This window comes from Solanum stenotomum, chromosome 3 (genome assembly GCF_019186545.1).
Source record: "Solanum stenotomum isolate F172 chromosome 3, ASM1918654v1, whole genome shotgun sequence".
Lineage (NCBI taxonomy): Eukaryota > Viridiplantae > Streptophyta > Magnoliopsida > Solanales > Solanaceae > Solanum > Solanum stenotomum.
Window position 1 is genome coordinate 5,644,449 of NC_064284.1, and position 14,864 is coordinate 5,659,312.

A 14,864-nucleotide genomic window follows, 5' to 3' on the forward strand; every position below is an offset into this window, starting at 1 on the left:
TAATTAAAAATTATGAATAGTAGTACATATCAGTTAAATGATCACTGTCCTTAACTGGCAAATTATTTTGTCACTTCCCTGAAAGAACAATACAATAATAAATTGAACAATATAAACTTATAAAGGGATGAATCATGGGTTAGAACTGAAAAAGCTCTTGTAGCTTTGGAAGTATATGAACAAAGTTTCTGACTGTACCTTTAGAATTATGAATTGCAGCATTCAAAATTCAGGGATAATGGACCCGTTCGTTTATCCTTCTCCACTAAAATATCTGGCTAATTTGAAACTTAAAGGTTCAAGACCTAGCACATTAATTTGTTTAATAAGAGACCTTGTCCTTGACATATATAATACCAACAAATTTTTCATATATATATTACCCAAAACTCAAAAGTATAAAATGTGAGTGATATATTTGGGGAGGAAGCAGTATGGAATTGGTGTTTTTGCAGGTTATATGGATCCTGAGATGTAGCAAACATAATTGTGTAGCACTCATCTTGATTATGACCCTTCAAATTTGAAAAGAAAGATGATGATCATGCAAACACAACCAGGTAAAACTCTGTCTGCCAAACCTAGGACAGATGAGAAGAATCATCTAGTGTTTTTTGTCTCCACTGAGTTTTGAACATGTTATTGACCACTAGGCGACACACATTTTCATGTCTTGCATGTAAAATTAGAAGTCACAAAAAAAGTACAAAACCAAAAACAAATTTGTAAAGAAAAGGTTATATACACCTCCGTCGTATATGTACATACATATTTCGTACTAAAGGATTTGAGATGACTCCAATAGTTAAATTTTGTAGATCTTATTCTCCTCACTAAAACACCTAGAAACTTATCACCTGAATCTCAAGGAAAGACTGTCGATATTGCGGCATAATTTAATTGGGATGTTTACACTATTGTATAGCCGTCCACCAAAACAATAGCTGGCATATGTATATAATTAATAACATAACACATATCGCTATGGATCAGCCATTGAAGGACTACTACTACTACTACTATCAGTTGGTACCTATATTTTTTCAGAAAGTATAACTAATCCAAAACTATTTTTCACCCCATTAAAGTAACTTAAACTTTACTCACTAATTTTGTGACTTCGTATATAGTGGATATTATATGTGAAATTGACACTCCACCAACTACGTAAGTCAATATTCGGGTAACAAATACTATCTGAAAATGCTTGTTCACTTTTTCCTTTTGTATTACCTAAAAATTATCCACGATCTTCAGATAAAAAGTTCTAATACACTTCAAAAACTACAGAAATCCTCATCCACATTTACTCTTCTTAATATACTATTCAAGACTTCAATTCCACAATGCAAAAGGTCAATGAGATTATCACATTGGCATGAAGCTTACTAATTCTCTGGTGGTTAGATTGACACACACCATTATGGAAGAACCCAAAGCACTAAACTCTAAAGCATAGTTAGAAAAGAAAGGCATTTTTCATCTTCGTGTATAGGTGCATTGTGATATCGACTGTAAGGATTCACATAAAAACATGAACTATTGTACAGGTGGGTATAAGTAAAGGTGAATAATCATTTCAGCATCCTCCTAAATATTAGTATAAGCGAACAACTAAGAAACAATAACATGGTCTTTTTTATTATCCAGTCATTCCCAATGTAATAAGCAACTACATATCAGAAAGAATAGATATATTTGTTCAAAATGCAAAACATAACATAACAGTTGAAAGACAACAGAACAAAGTAGAACAAATATACATCAAGAGTGTGATTTGATTCAGCAATGATTAGATTTGCTGTGTGAGGGCGAGGGATGAAATCATTTGTCAATCATGGCATGGGGAAACTATGAGGTGAGCAGGGCAGCAAAAGAAGAAAGCAACCATAACTTTCTGAAATGAAAAGAAACCAGAGGGTACAACCTATGTCAGCATAAAAGTTAACTGTCCAAACGAATTCATTCACACCTGTTTGAAAGTGGAGTTCCGTCTGTCATCAGATGAAAACCAAAAAGAATTATCTATCTCTTCAAAATAATCGGCAGGGAAGCACCTCTTCCAAGTTGAGTAGACGACTCTCAAAAATATACTGGAGTGATGTTGCTTCAGCATAGAATCCACTAGACTTCAGTGTCAAAAAGGCGGATTGCGACATTTGAAACCATTCTACGGGCAAAAGGAATATAACTTAAACTGTACCTGAAAACCAAGCAATATAGCAAAATAGTAAAGATAACTCTGGTCGGTTGTTGGGAAGTTCCAAGAAAATCATTTTCAAAACAATTCTTTTCTCAATTCTCAGTTTCTTTAATTTTCAGATAATGTATAAAGTGCATATATCTGTTAACAAGAAAACATTTCCTCTTCAAGATCACTTTCTATCAAGTTTATAGGAATCACCTAGCAAGCTAACACCACTTTTGTCTTAAGTAGGACCTACAAAATCAAGTGGAGTATACTGTGTACTGACGTGTGTGCAGAGGAAGAGAAGTGATGGGCCGGTATGAGAAATGGGTGCCAGTGTACTGGACGCATATGAGATGGGGTGGAAAAATGAATTTGTTCATTCTCTGGTTGAAGCAGCTTCACTACAAGTTGGGTTTGGCTACCAGTGGTAGAATACAGTGGGTAAGTTAGTTTCAACTACCAAAATTAACTGATTCAACCCTTATACTTATCAATTCCATGCTGGGACTGTTTTAATTATGCCTGCTAATGGTGATTTTGGATAAAGATGAAATAGCAAGTAGGAGAAACCGATCCGGAGTTTAACTGAAATAAAACAAAATCAAAAGGCAGGAGCTCTAGCTGGTAACAAACTAAAGCTTCACATGTCTTCTTTTTTTCCAAGTTGAAAAGGGTTCAGGTTGAGCAAGACTAAGACACAGTCGTTGGAGTAAAAGTTTAGTGACGTAACTCACGAGACAGATGTAGAAGTGAGGATTAATACGCAAGTCATTTCCAAGAGAGGAAATTTCAAGTACCTTGGGTCAATAATCCAAGGAAATGGAGAGATTGAAGATGATGTTACACATCGTATTAGAGCGAGTGGATGACATGGAGGCTCACATCCAATGTTGTTTGTGATAAAGATGTCCCACCAAGACTTAAAAAGATGCCGTTCAAAACCTCGCACTTCTAGAAGATGAAAGTAGTGGAAATAAGGATGATGAGATGGATGTGTAGCATACAAGAAAGGATAGGATTAGGAACTAGAATACTCTAGACAAGGTGGGAGTGACCTTTGTGGTGGACAAGATAAAGGAAGCAAGGCAAAAATGATTTGGACATGTGAAGATGAGATGCCCCAATGAGGAGTTGTGAGATGTTGGCTATAGCAGGTCTGAAGAGAGGTAGAGTTAGTTGAAGAAGTATAGGGGAGAAGTGATTAGACAAGACATAACACACCTGCAACTTACCAAGGACATGGCCCTAGATAGGAGGATATGTAGGTTGAGAATTAGGAAAAAGGGTTAGTAGGTAGTCAAGTGTTGTTTAGTTTCCTTATCAATGTTGGTATTATTACTCTCTTAATATCTTATTCTTTGATTTTATTTTTACTTATTGTCTCCTTTATTTAAGTTATTGTATTACTTGTTGTTGATACCATTCTCTTCCCCATTATTTTAGGCATAGTGACATTCATTTTTGTATTCTTTTACTATTGTATTTCCTTTTCAAACCTGCTTTGATATGCTTTACTTGAGACGGGGGTCCATCGGAAACAACCTCTCTATTTTTGCAAGGTAGGGGTAAGGTTTGTGTAAACACTACCCTCCACAAACCCCACTTGTGGGATTACACTGATTTGTTGTTGTTGTAAAAGAAAATAAAGCATGATCGCGAACGGCAGATAAACTGGTTAGCGGAGAATAACGATGACTAGTAGCACACTGAAATCTAATAAAAGGGGGAGTAGGTAGTCTTTAAAAACTAGGGTTGCTTTCTTTGTTGGTCTAATTCGCCATAAGGTGGAAACAGAACATCAACTCTCATTGCTGCTTGATAACCTATGTCAGTTGCGTTAAGCTTTCAGTTTTGCACAGAGTGCAGGTGGGCGTTGCTCTTTTGCCCATCTACCACCCTATGTCAATTCCTTTCTCACCCTTTCTAATGTACTAGCTTCAAAGCCTTACCATCTCTTCGCTGCCTTCCACACAGAAAGATTGGTCACTCCCTTATTTTGGACTAGTCTCTTAACTCAAATTCTCCTCTAAAATGGTACAACAGACGATGCAGTGTTGTCTACGCATTAATTAGCTTCTAAAGCCTTCAGTTCAAGCTTTGAAGCTAAGTTCGGTTGTTAGGTGAGGAAAAGTGAGAAAATGATGAGAGTAGTTTTTGACTTTGTTATCCAAATATAGTGGCATGAACATAATGAACTAACCAGATTTTAGAGATGCTTTTTTTTTTTTTGGATAAGTCAGAGTCTGAACATTCCTTACAAAATTACTGAGACTATCTCAAGCTTCAACGAGTTGAAAGCTGAAGGTGAAAATTAACTCAGCAATCTTACTCAAGATTTACTGGCATGTACTAAGAAAACCTGATCATGGAATTTCAACATTGTTAAGCAGCATTTTAACCATCCATATCTCCAGTTTCCCATTCATCCTCAATCCGGTGGCCTGGACTGCCTCAACCTATCAAAACAGCGAAAGAAACCCACCCACATCCTCCCTTTGACATATAAGTGCTCCAAATATACCAACCCCCCCTTATCTCTATTCTTTTACCTATTTCAGCATAAAACCATCTGACCTATGGGTGCTAAGAAATCACAGATGGAGACCCTTTTTAGCACTTTCTAATAATAACTAATTTCGGGTCGACATGACATATGTATGGCAGGTTTAGGCACCAAAAAGTTTTGCTGAAAGAACCTGTATAAAATGATTAAAACAATAAAATCAAGTCTACTAATAAGTTAAAGTGGTGATGTAACTTCAACGGAGAGGTTGAGCGGATCTGAGTGCTATCTTTGCATTAATTGATAAATGCCTTCGTACCTCATGTACTACTATGACCATGCTGAGATATCCTTAAAGGAAAATCAAGTTTTTAATGATACTTTTGACCCAGCTTTGGTCAGCAAGCAACCAAGAATGGTCTATTAACCACAAATAAGACATTTGTTAGAACATTTTCCCCTTAATTCCTTATTGTAATTTGTGCAATTAAATTTGAATTTCAACTTCACATTTAAGATGGAAACACATAGCTTTATCCTAACACTAGAACCCTGTCATCTCCTTTCCTACTTTTGGGATAAAATGTAACTTATAAGGTTAAAAAAGGATGTAGATTGTATAAAAACAGTACATGCAAGAAAAACTATGCTAGATAGATAAGGAGTTAAGCAACTGACCAGACAAGGGCACATATTTCGCATATGATTGCAAGTAGTGTCAGAATCTTACTGTGGATCTGCAGGAATACGTAAACAATAAACCGAAGAAAGATTGTACTTCAGACAACTATGATCAATGCATGTAACACAACAAGGTAGAGTGAATAGTGACATATATCTTTGATACTTGGACCATGTGAAGCAGCAACAAGGGCAGTAAAAGGGACATCAATGTTTTGCATCACATAGCAAGAAAATAATACACTTTTAGGATAAGATTTTCAACATCAACACCTTAAAACTACTATTAAACAAAATTTATCTCGCTATGTAAGTCATCTTCCTCTCATATCAATAGAGGGTTTCTTGTCAAACTGGCCATAAATAATAATAACAATAATAATAATAATAATATCTTTCTACTTTCTAGATATCTTCTCTCAAGCAGAAATGAGAGGAGGGATGACCATTAGTTTAGTTGATCTCTTATCTATCTAAGAAAAAAGAATATTGGGACGCAGAATAATTTTTTCCTTGTATTGGATTTTTAACAACACTACATTTATTTACCTATAACTACAACTTCCTCGTAGAAAGAAGGAACTCCTACACGATAACCTTCACCTTGGAAAGGAGACTAGGCAAGGAAGAAGATATCTCTACTGCAGTGTATGAATTATCGCATTGTCTTCCTTCAAAAAGGAGGAGAGCAACTGATTGTGACATGCCCAAAAAAAGATGAGTGCAAATCAAAGAAAAGAGTACTGGATTACCTTGTATATCAGAGGAAGTGAACTCTAATATATAATCCATCTTATGTTACTAATTTAGCACTACTATTTAGGAAGAGGATCACTCTAATAGATAATCCATTGTATAGAAAAGACACTTACCCAGAGTGCACAAATGAGAGCTAAAACAACACATCCCACATACATGGATGTGGCATAGGCACGAACTGGATCCATCATCATTGAAAGTTGCTGCATAGGTCCAATGAGAAAAGTTGTGCTGCAATGAGAATATCCAAGTTCAAAACACAATAAACTGTAAGATGAATGAAATTCAAACGCATGGCTTACATACAACAACATAAATCTACCCAGATACTAAAAAACTAGTTATACTTGAAGAATTGGAAAATTTTGAGCAACTCCATGCAAAAGCAATTTGCTGCTATTGGTTAGAGAGACACATTTCTATTTCTAAGCCCGACCTTCTAGCAACCAGACATAGGGATAAATTGGCAAGAATTAGAAATGAGAGGAAATAAAGGGAAATGAAAGAAAATGGAGAAAATGGTCATATTTTGACTTTAAAATGCACTTCTTCTTAAATCTTACCTTCACTTCATTTTGATTCCTTCAAAACAATATATCCCGCAGAATTCATTTTTCACAATGCAAAGTAGAAGTAAAACCAAATCTTTAACAATTTTAAAATGGCAACAACCAACTGCATGGTTAATTAGTTCCAACAATTCATATTTCTATAACCAAGCAGATTGTGGCATACCTTCCAATGGCCAACATGTTGCCAAAAGTAAATAACAAGGCAAATTTAATGGGCTTGATGAACACAATCATTGACTGCATGCAAAAAGTAAAATAAAGAGAAAAACAACAATCAGCTGAAGAATTTGTCACTGAAAACGGCAGTAGAATGATTACAACAACTGAATAAGTGGTCATACCAGGAACATACAAATAAAGCCAGCGAGAAGACAAGCCGCGAAACCATAAACTCTCTGCACAATCAAAATCCAGAAAGTCACCATAAATCATCAACTTAGGTTTTAGGAGAAAAAAATTTGGATCCTGTCCATAAAAACAGTACCTGTAAAGGGGAAACAGAGCAGAGGGCTTCTTGGTCACCAAACAGATTATCTTGCTGCTCTTCATTTTCCCCCAAAATGGATTCGCTTAGCCTCCACATTTCGCTGAGAGTTGGGTTTATTACTCAGCGGATCATCAATACCTTACACCCTACCAGAAAACTCAACAAGTTATTGCAATTAATCAGAGCACAATGATAAATCCTTGAGAAAAAGTCCAAATTAGTTCTTTATTCTTGGGTTAAGACTCAAAATAATCTCTTAAAATTTCACATGGAGCACTAATAGTCCTCATGTTTGCAATATTGGTGCACTTTTGGTCCTCCCCAAACTTGTCTATTTTTTAGATGAATTGACACATATATACAACTCTTAGATTAAATTGGTGCCAAATAAATATTTAACAAATAAAAGCCTAAAAAGAATTGGCATATAATAGCCATACATCTATTTTGCACAAAAATAGGAAAAAATTCCTATTCATGCCCACCTCTCTCTTCAAATTATTTTTATTTAAAATATAAAAAATATTTGCTACCATCTCTCTCTTTTAACTTCCACCCATTTTGTTACGCCCCGAGCCAAGAGGGGGTGGCCAAGAACCCTATGAACACGTTATACAATTGACCTGTACTAAGTGGAGAGAAATTACTATTCATAAGACGATATTAAAGGACTGTACATAAACAATATTGTACATCTAGCCGAACAACTACAATAAACAACTAAGACTATTACTACACATGATAATTTAACACTCTCCATGAACCCTCTAATAGAATTCGTAGCTATACAATGACGTATGATCGAGCAGGGCATCGACATACTCAAATTATAACTAGAAGTATGAATAAAGAGTACTTGACATCCATTTGCTTAACATATAATGTGTTATACCTTGTTCGTTATTTTAGATCACCTAATAGTTTGCCTAGGTGGTGTCCTGTGGAAATTTTAATACAAATGATCATATGATGGCCTAACAAAGGTGATCTATGTTAATGTATGGCATGTGTTGCAAAAATACTTATGATTATGATTTCATACTCATAATTTTAATCCGTTGTGGGCTCGCAAATGAGGGTCTTGCCCGCAGGACATATATGTCATATATTGGCTCGAGTCAGGGGAACCAGTGCATGACATTCCTGTTGACTCCAAATCAAATGATGCCACAAGGGTGGGTACACCACAATCTTTAGGCTCACTATAATGGTCTAGTCTCAATCATGTGCATAGAATCACGTCGCACATGTGTGTCAAGTAAAACCTATGAAACCCTCCCCTCGATAAGGGTAGATTTTATCAAGTGATGCCTTCAAGGCCTATGACAAGTAGATTACGATAAAATCATTTTTACTCTCAAGTATGATATTTGTATAACAGTTGGCTTCTTTAATCATGCTATCTAATTATGATAGCGTTAGTTCTTGGTTTTATTTTATGCCTATGTTGTCAATGAAATCAAATATACACGGGATCTGTGATATGGCCATTTATTCTCACTCATAACACGAGACAGATATACCATATGACTTGTAAGGATTTCGAGTAAAGACATTTACGGTCATGCAAAACATTATAAGTACTCAACTCAAAGGAGTAATATGAATATTGTGACCTCAATAAATAGACGTAAGACGTGAAGACAAGAAAGTTTAAGTGGGACGAGAATATAGATATTTTACCATATTCGACATATCGTCATGTGTTTGGCATGTAGAAAATGAAGGACATATTCACGTATATCAAGTAAACTTACTGACTCTTTTAGGAGAAACAAGTGACTAATTAAGGTTGTGCCTTAACGGTGGATAAGATTTTAGCTTTCCATATCTTTGGTACCTTCCTAGCTAATCGAAGTACTACAAGTCTCCAACAACTCAACCCGCAGGGTGTAGCCTTTACATAGCCCACTATTGCCTTTAATCATACAATAGGCAACAATTTTACTACAAAAATAATGTATACTTTCATCCATAACTCGTAGGTTCATCTAATAATTTACCCCAAAAGTCATCACTTATGTTCAAACCCAATCAAATTCCTTAACAATCATTTGGAGCAAATTCTTTATTTTTAACTTACAAAGTTCGATTTTAAATCTGTCCCATCAATAGGAACACCCAAAACCTCCACCTTTATCATAATTTCATCGTTTCCCCTTTTCAAGAACCCTAATTAACCAGACCCATTTCAAGAGCTAGTATGAAATTCAAATCAAATGGTGACTACCACTTTATAGTACCTCCCAAATATGTAATCTATAATTGAATTCGAGTAAGTGGTAGAGAAATTACCTAACTGAAAACAAATTTCAAGTTGAAATCTTGAAAAATTTCCACAATTCTTGAATATTGATGGATAGGTGTCTATGAGGTATGGCCAATGTATGCCCCCATATTCTTTGAGAATTATTGATCAACTTTTGAGTTCTCTTCACGTTGAATCCACTGAAGAAGTGGGGGCAGAAGAGTACTTATGGGCATATTTCCTTCATTTTCTCTCCCTTTAGTTATTTACTTCACCTAAAATACTCATTCAGTTCACTTTTAACTTCTCGTTGTTTGACTTGGCATACAATTTAGAAAATAATTAGAGCTCGTTTAGTAGAATATATAAAAATAATATTAAATAAAATTTATTAGTAATATTTATATTAGCAATGTATATATTAGTTTTATTTGCCTTAATTATACATAGATTATTTGTATGCATTGTTTTATTTGATGCATTCAAAATAGAATGCATTGCATTAAAAAAATTATTTACCTAGATACCCTTCACCATTATGATGGAAAAGATATAAAAAGGTATTGAAGAGCAATTGGGTTTTTAATTGAGTTAATGCATGCATTAATACTATTGCATTGCTAATACCTAAAAATCCATGGTATTAGCAATCACACCTTAATACACAATACAATGTATATTAGTTATACATTTGATATTGTATTTCACTAATAATTTGAAGAATAAGTATTTAATGTTGAGGGTAAAACATGAGGGAAAAAAATATGTTTTTTTGATATGTCAAAAGTGACAAGTAAGGTAACACCACTCTTACGTTATGTGGTGTATTACACTTGCTGCCACATCAACGTGCGACAGCGTCATGTCATAAATTATAATTTTTTGTTTTGTTTTCTTTATTAATTAACTTTTCTTTTGTTAACTATATTTTACTCTAACTAATTCCTAATTAATTGTTTTAATTCTCTAATAATTATATCTTCTTCATCACTAATTCCACTAATTTTCAATTCTCATTTCGTTGGAAAATCATATTCAGCCCCACATTCACTATTGATTTTGTTCTTCACCACCACTATATCACCTTTAATTCTTCTTCTTCTTTGTCACCCAACACCAAATATCACCACCACCATTATCAATATCTATTTTTTCTTCTTCACCACCTTCAATTACCTCTTTTAATGTTCGTCACCCGCCACCCATCACCACCAAACCCATAAAGCTGTTATTACCACCAAAATAAAAAATTGATTAACAATCAAAAATTCTTTAACAAAGTCCAAAAATGAAAAAGATAGAAACAATCGGTCAAAAATTTTCTAGATAAAATACAATTATTCACTAACAAATCTATGGAATTAACCTAATTGTGAATATTAAAAAAATTGTTCTTTAAGATTGTGATAAAAAATGAAGAAGAGGATCGGGGTGGAAAAGAGGATCCTAACTTTTTTTAACTTTAATTTCAAATTGACGCGCCTATTTTTTATTTTTTTGCCACGTCAGTTTTAGGGGGTAAGAAAATTCATTTTTGAATAGTATAGGTGTGTAATAGGTCACTATGATAGTTTAAGCATGTAACTGACTTTTCGGAACAAGTTCAAGGGGAAATTTAGGCCTTTTTCCCTTAAGTATATAGTGCATCACATGACCCTTCAAGAGTTATACTCGTCTAAAGTATAAAAATTAAATTCAATTTCCTTTTATTTAGGCTCTACATATTTCTCCTTAAAACTAGTAAAATATTTATTTAGCATTATAAATCTCCTTAAAATTAGCAAAAATATTTAATCATGGCTATTCGTCTTTCAAAAGATATTCTTACTTGTAACTTATGAAATATCATATCAAAATATCGCTATACCAAAACTAAAACTAAAAAAAATAAAAAATTGATATATTAATTCAATATTTTCTAAAAGTTTGCATGCGTTGGATACATCATAATTTGGATAAAAGAGAAGTGTTTGCCTTTAAATAAATATTGTAATTTGTTCAAGTGAATCATAGCTCACATACCATTGTAATAATCGAAAGCTTCACTATTTAATATAATATACATATAATTCTAATATATCCTTACTAATATTTCTCAAATATCTGTAAGTCGGAAGAACTAATTCGAGATTCTTATTTTAATTTTTCAAATCGAAAGATTCATAAATTGGGGTGCCTTTACGGACTCTACAAACCATTTGAAGTATCTTGTTTTGTTGTGCACTATGCTTTATTTCATGTAAAGAAAATAAAACCACCAACCTAACTAATCAAACTCATACATCACCAATGTGTGTTGTGGTGCATTGGGAATGCTTCATCCTTAATCAGATATTTTGAGATCGAGTTTTGGATATGACGAAAATTCTGTTGGAAGCGTCACTTTCGAATGAGTCCTGCAATGTGCTATTCAGATTTAGTCGAAGCTCCAAATGTGAGCTTCGGACACCGGATGAAAACAAAAAAAATCAAACTCATACGTCATTTTAACCACCCCTAATTTCCCATTTAATTACACTTTGACCCCCTCTCTCATCATTTCCTCAAATTTCATCATAATAATCACTCTTCGACACTTTCTCTCCCATAACCAACCACCCCAAATAATGGCGCGAGGCTCTTCTTCCCAATCCACCTCCTCCTCCACCACTCGCCCGGGGACCGCCGCACCCCGTGGTTCTGCCGCCGCTACAGCTGGTATGCGCCGACGCAGGCTCGGTGCTTCTTCCTCTGCGGGCGGTGGTGGTGGTAACGCTGTAGTAGGCTCCGGCAACGCTAGCAACATGCTCCGTTTCTATACCGATGATTCTCCAGGTCTGAAGATCAGCCCGACTGTCGTCCTTGTGATGAGCCTATGCTTCATCGGATTCGTTACTACTCTCCATGTCCTCGGCAAATTCTACCGCTACCGATCTGGCTCTGGCTCCGGAGCCTGATTATTCGGGTTCGGATCTTTGATTTCGGATCATGGTGATTTTGAAACCCACGTCATACAGGAAAAAATTAGTTTGTTTGTTGTTTTTAATTTCAGTTTTCGTTTCACGATCGTTTGCTGGTTCTGTTTCCGTTATAGTTTTAGATGGCTGAATTTGACTCAGTATATTAGGAAGATGATAAAAGAAGCTTCCAATTAAGGGATTTTTGAACGTTTACATGTGCTTTTTGTTTGTTCTAATCAGTAATGCATAGTTTTTGTTCAGAAAAGGAATATTAATTCGGAATTTCGATCCATTTTACCTATATTTATTCGTTTGTCTTTTATGTTTTTCATGTGCTTTTGAATATGATTCAGCCAATGTTTCGCAAAGAATTGCTACTCCTGAATGCTCAACTATACGTGAAGATTTGGATTCATATGGGAGATTGATGAATACTGTGCTAAAGAACCAAAATAGAATGAAACGCAGAGAAGTTACAAAGCTGGTCATAACTAATTTGGGCCCTTCTTGTTTTAGCAATCACCACATTCAGAGGCACTTGTAATTGTTCATAGTTATAACACATGGTTCTAATTGATTTTGGAGTAGCACAGATTTTTCTTTGTGCATTTTACAGTTACAAGTCTTAGAAATTTCTTATAGCTATTCTCCAACAGTTGCAAGGCTATGGAAATATCAACCGGAAATCCTTAGTTACCTTCCAGTGCCCTTTCATGGTAGTAATAAGTAGATTTAATACTATGAGATTGATCTATATAAAAATAAAAATATCTCTCAAATCATGTTATTTATTTTTTTAATTTTATGTTTTATATTTATACTAATAAATTTATTTAAATAAGTTGGCTGATATTACTTACTCTATATTTTTTAAATTAATAATTATAAACGTGAATAGAGAGCAACTTAGGGTCAAGATGACAATTTCGTAATTTAGAGCCTGTTTGGATGGACTTTTAAGCTGGTCTTTTTGACTTATTAAAGTGTTTGACAATTATCAAAGTAACTTATTTTAAGTTAAAAATGACTTATTTTAAGCCAAAAGCTAAAAGCTAGGGGAGAGGAGCTTTTTTTTTTTTTTAACTTAAAAGCCCTTTTATGTTGACCAAGTATATTACCTTTTTGCCCTTAATTCTTTTATACAATTTCCAAATTACCCATATTGAATTATTATTATTATTATTATTTTACTATTATTATTTTATTTTTTTTAATTATTATTATTATTTTATTTTATTATTATATATTTTTTTATTTTATTATTATTATTATTATTATTTTATTATTATCATTATTATTATTATTATTTTATTATTATCATTATTATTATTATTATTATTTTATTATTATTATATATTATTATTATTATTATTTTATTATTATCATTATTATTTTATTATTATCATTATTATTTTATTATTATTATTATTATTATTATTATCATTATTATTATTATTTTTATTATTATTATTATTATTTTATTATTATCATTATTATTTTTTTATTATTATCATTTTATTATTATTATATTATTATTATTATTTTATTATTATCATTATTATTATTATTATTATTATTATTATTATTATTATTCCTCTTATAAATAATTTGTGGTGGTAAAGAAATATGTGAATGATAGGAAAATATTATTACTTATGGATGTAAAATATAAATTAATTTTTTTTAAAGTATAAAAATCTTAAATTAATCAATTTTTCATCACGTTAACAACTTAAAGGGTATTTCAGACATTTTGATAAAAAAAGTGTTTACCAGCACTTATTTGCCAAACACATTAACAACTTTTTTTTCAACTGCAACACTTTTATCCAAACACATAACTACTTATTTTAAAAATAAATTCCAGCACTTTAAAAAATTACTTTTTTTAAGTCAATCCAAACGGGTAATCTATATTTAGTTGGCCACTAATTTCACTCCAACGTCACTTTTAATTGTAGCTTCATTTTTGTGGTTTGCTCGATGACTGCCAAGTGGAGCTGCTAGAGCAAATTGAAAAACTGACCTGTCCTATTTTCCGTTCTATATTTATGTTTTTTTCCATTTTAATTTAACACACTTAAATATTGCTCCCTCTGTCTCATTTTATATGTTATCCCTTTCTATAAATAGCTGAACCACAATACTTATAATTTTATAAAATTTATGCATAAATTATCATATTTTACCTATTATATCCTTGATAGAGTAGTTAATTAATTTTGAAAATATATTTAACATTTATTATAAAATTGACTTAAGAAAACATTAAATAAGGATAGAAGGATAAAATTACATAATTTATTAATACAAGTGCAAAGTAAAAATATAACATATAAAATGAGACGAAAAAAGTAATTCTCAAGTTCAAATCCCACAATAAACTTCATGGAACGTCTAACAAAGTTGATTGAGATTAGCATTTGGACATGTAAATCCTGGAAGAACACATAAAAAATTAAAAATACTTCCTTTCTTCTTAGT

General features: G+C 33.0%; 2 protein-coding genes across 3 annotated transcripts; one reads left to right on the forward strand and one right to left on the reverse strand.

The window, feature by feature from the left end:
* Nucleotides 1–1,760: 1,760 nt before the first annotated feature.
* On the reverse strand, nt 1,761–9,684 carry LOC125860031 (uncharacterized). Of its 2 annotated transcripts, none has more exons than XM_049539922.1 (7): nt 9,489–9,684; nt 7,191–7,339; nt 7,048–7,101; nt 6,870–6,943; nt 6,248–6,365; nt 5,373–5,431; nt 1,761–2,203 (listed from the first exon to the last, which is right to left on the reverse strand). In XM_049539922.1, exons 2-7 carry the CDS (start codon nt 7,287–7,289, stop codon nt 2,125–2,127), a joined length of 483 nt encoding a protein of 160 aa, XP_049395879.1. In that variant the 5' UTR covers nt 7,290–7,339; nt 9,489–9,684; the 3' UTR covers nt 1,761–2,124. The 2 variants fall into 2 exon arrangements, with proteins under 2 accessions (XP_049395879.1, XP_049395880.1); XM_049539923.1 differs by lacking the exon at nt 9,489–9,684 and adding an exon at nt 9,025–9,145.
* A 2,294-nt stretch (nt 9,685–11,978) lies between these two features.
* LOC125860034 (protein transport protein Sec61 subunit beta-like) lies at nt 11,979–12,681 on the forward strand. Its single transcript, XM_049539929.1, has one exon. The coding sequence runs from the start codon at nt 12,048–12,050 to the stop codon at nt 12,375–12,377; it is 330 nt and encodes a 109-aa protein (XP_049395886.1). The 5' UTR covers nt 11,979–12,047; the 3' UTR covers nt 12,378–12,681.
* The last annotated feature ends 2,183 nt before the right edge of the window (nt 12,682–14,864 follow it).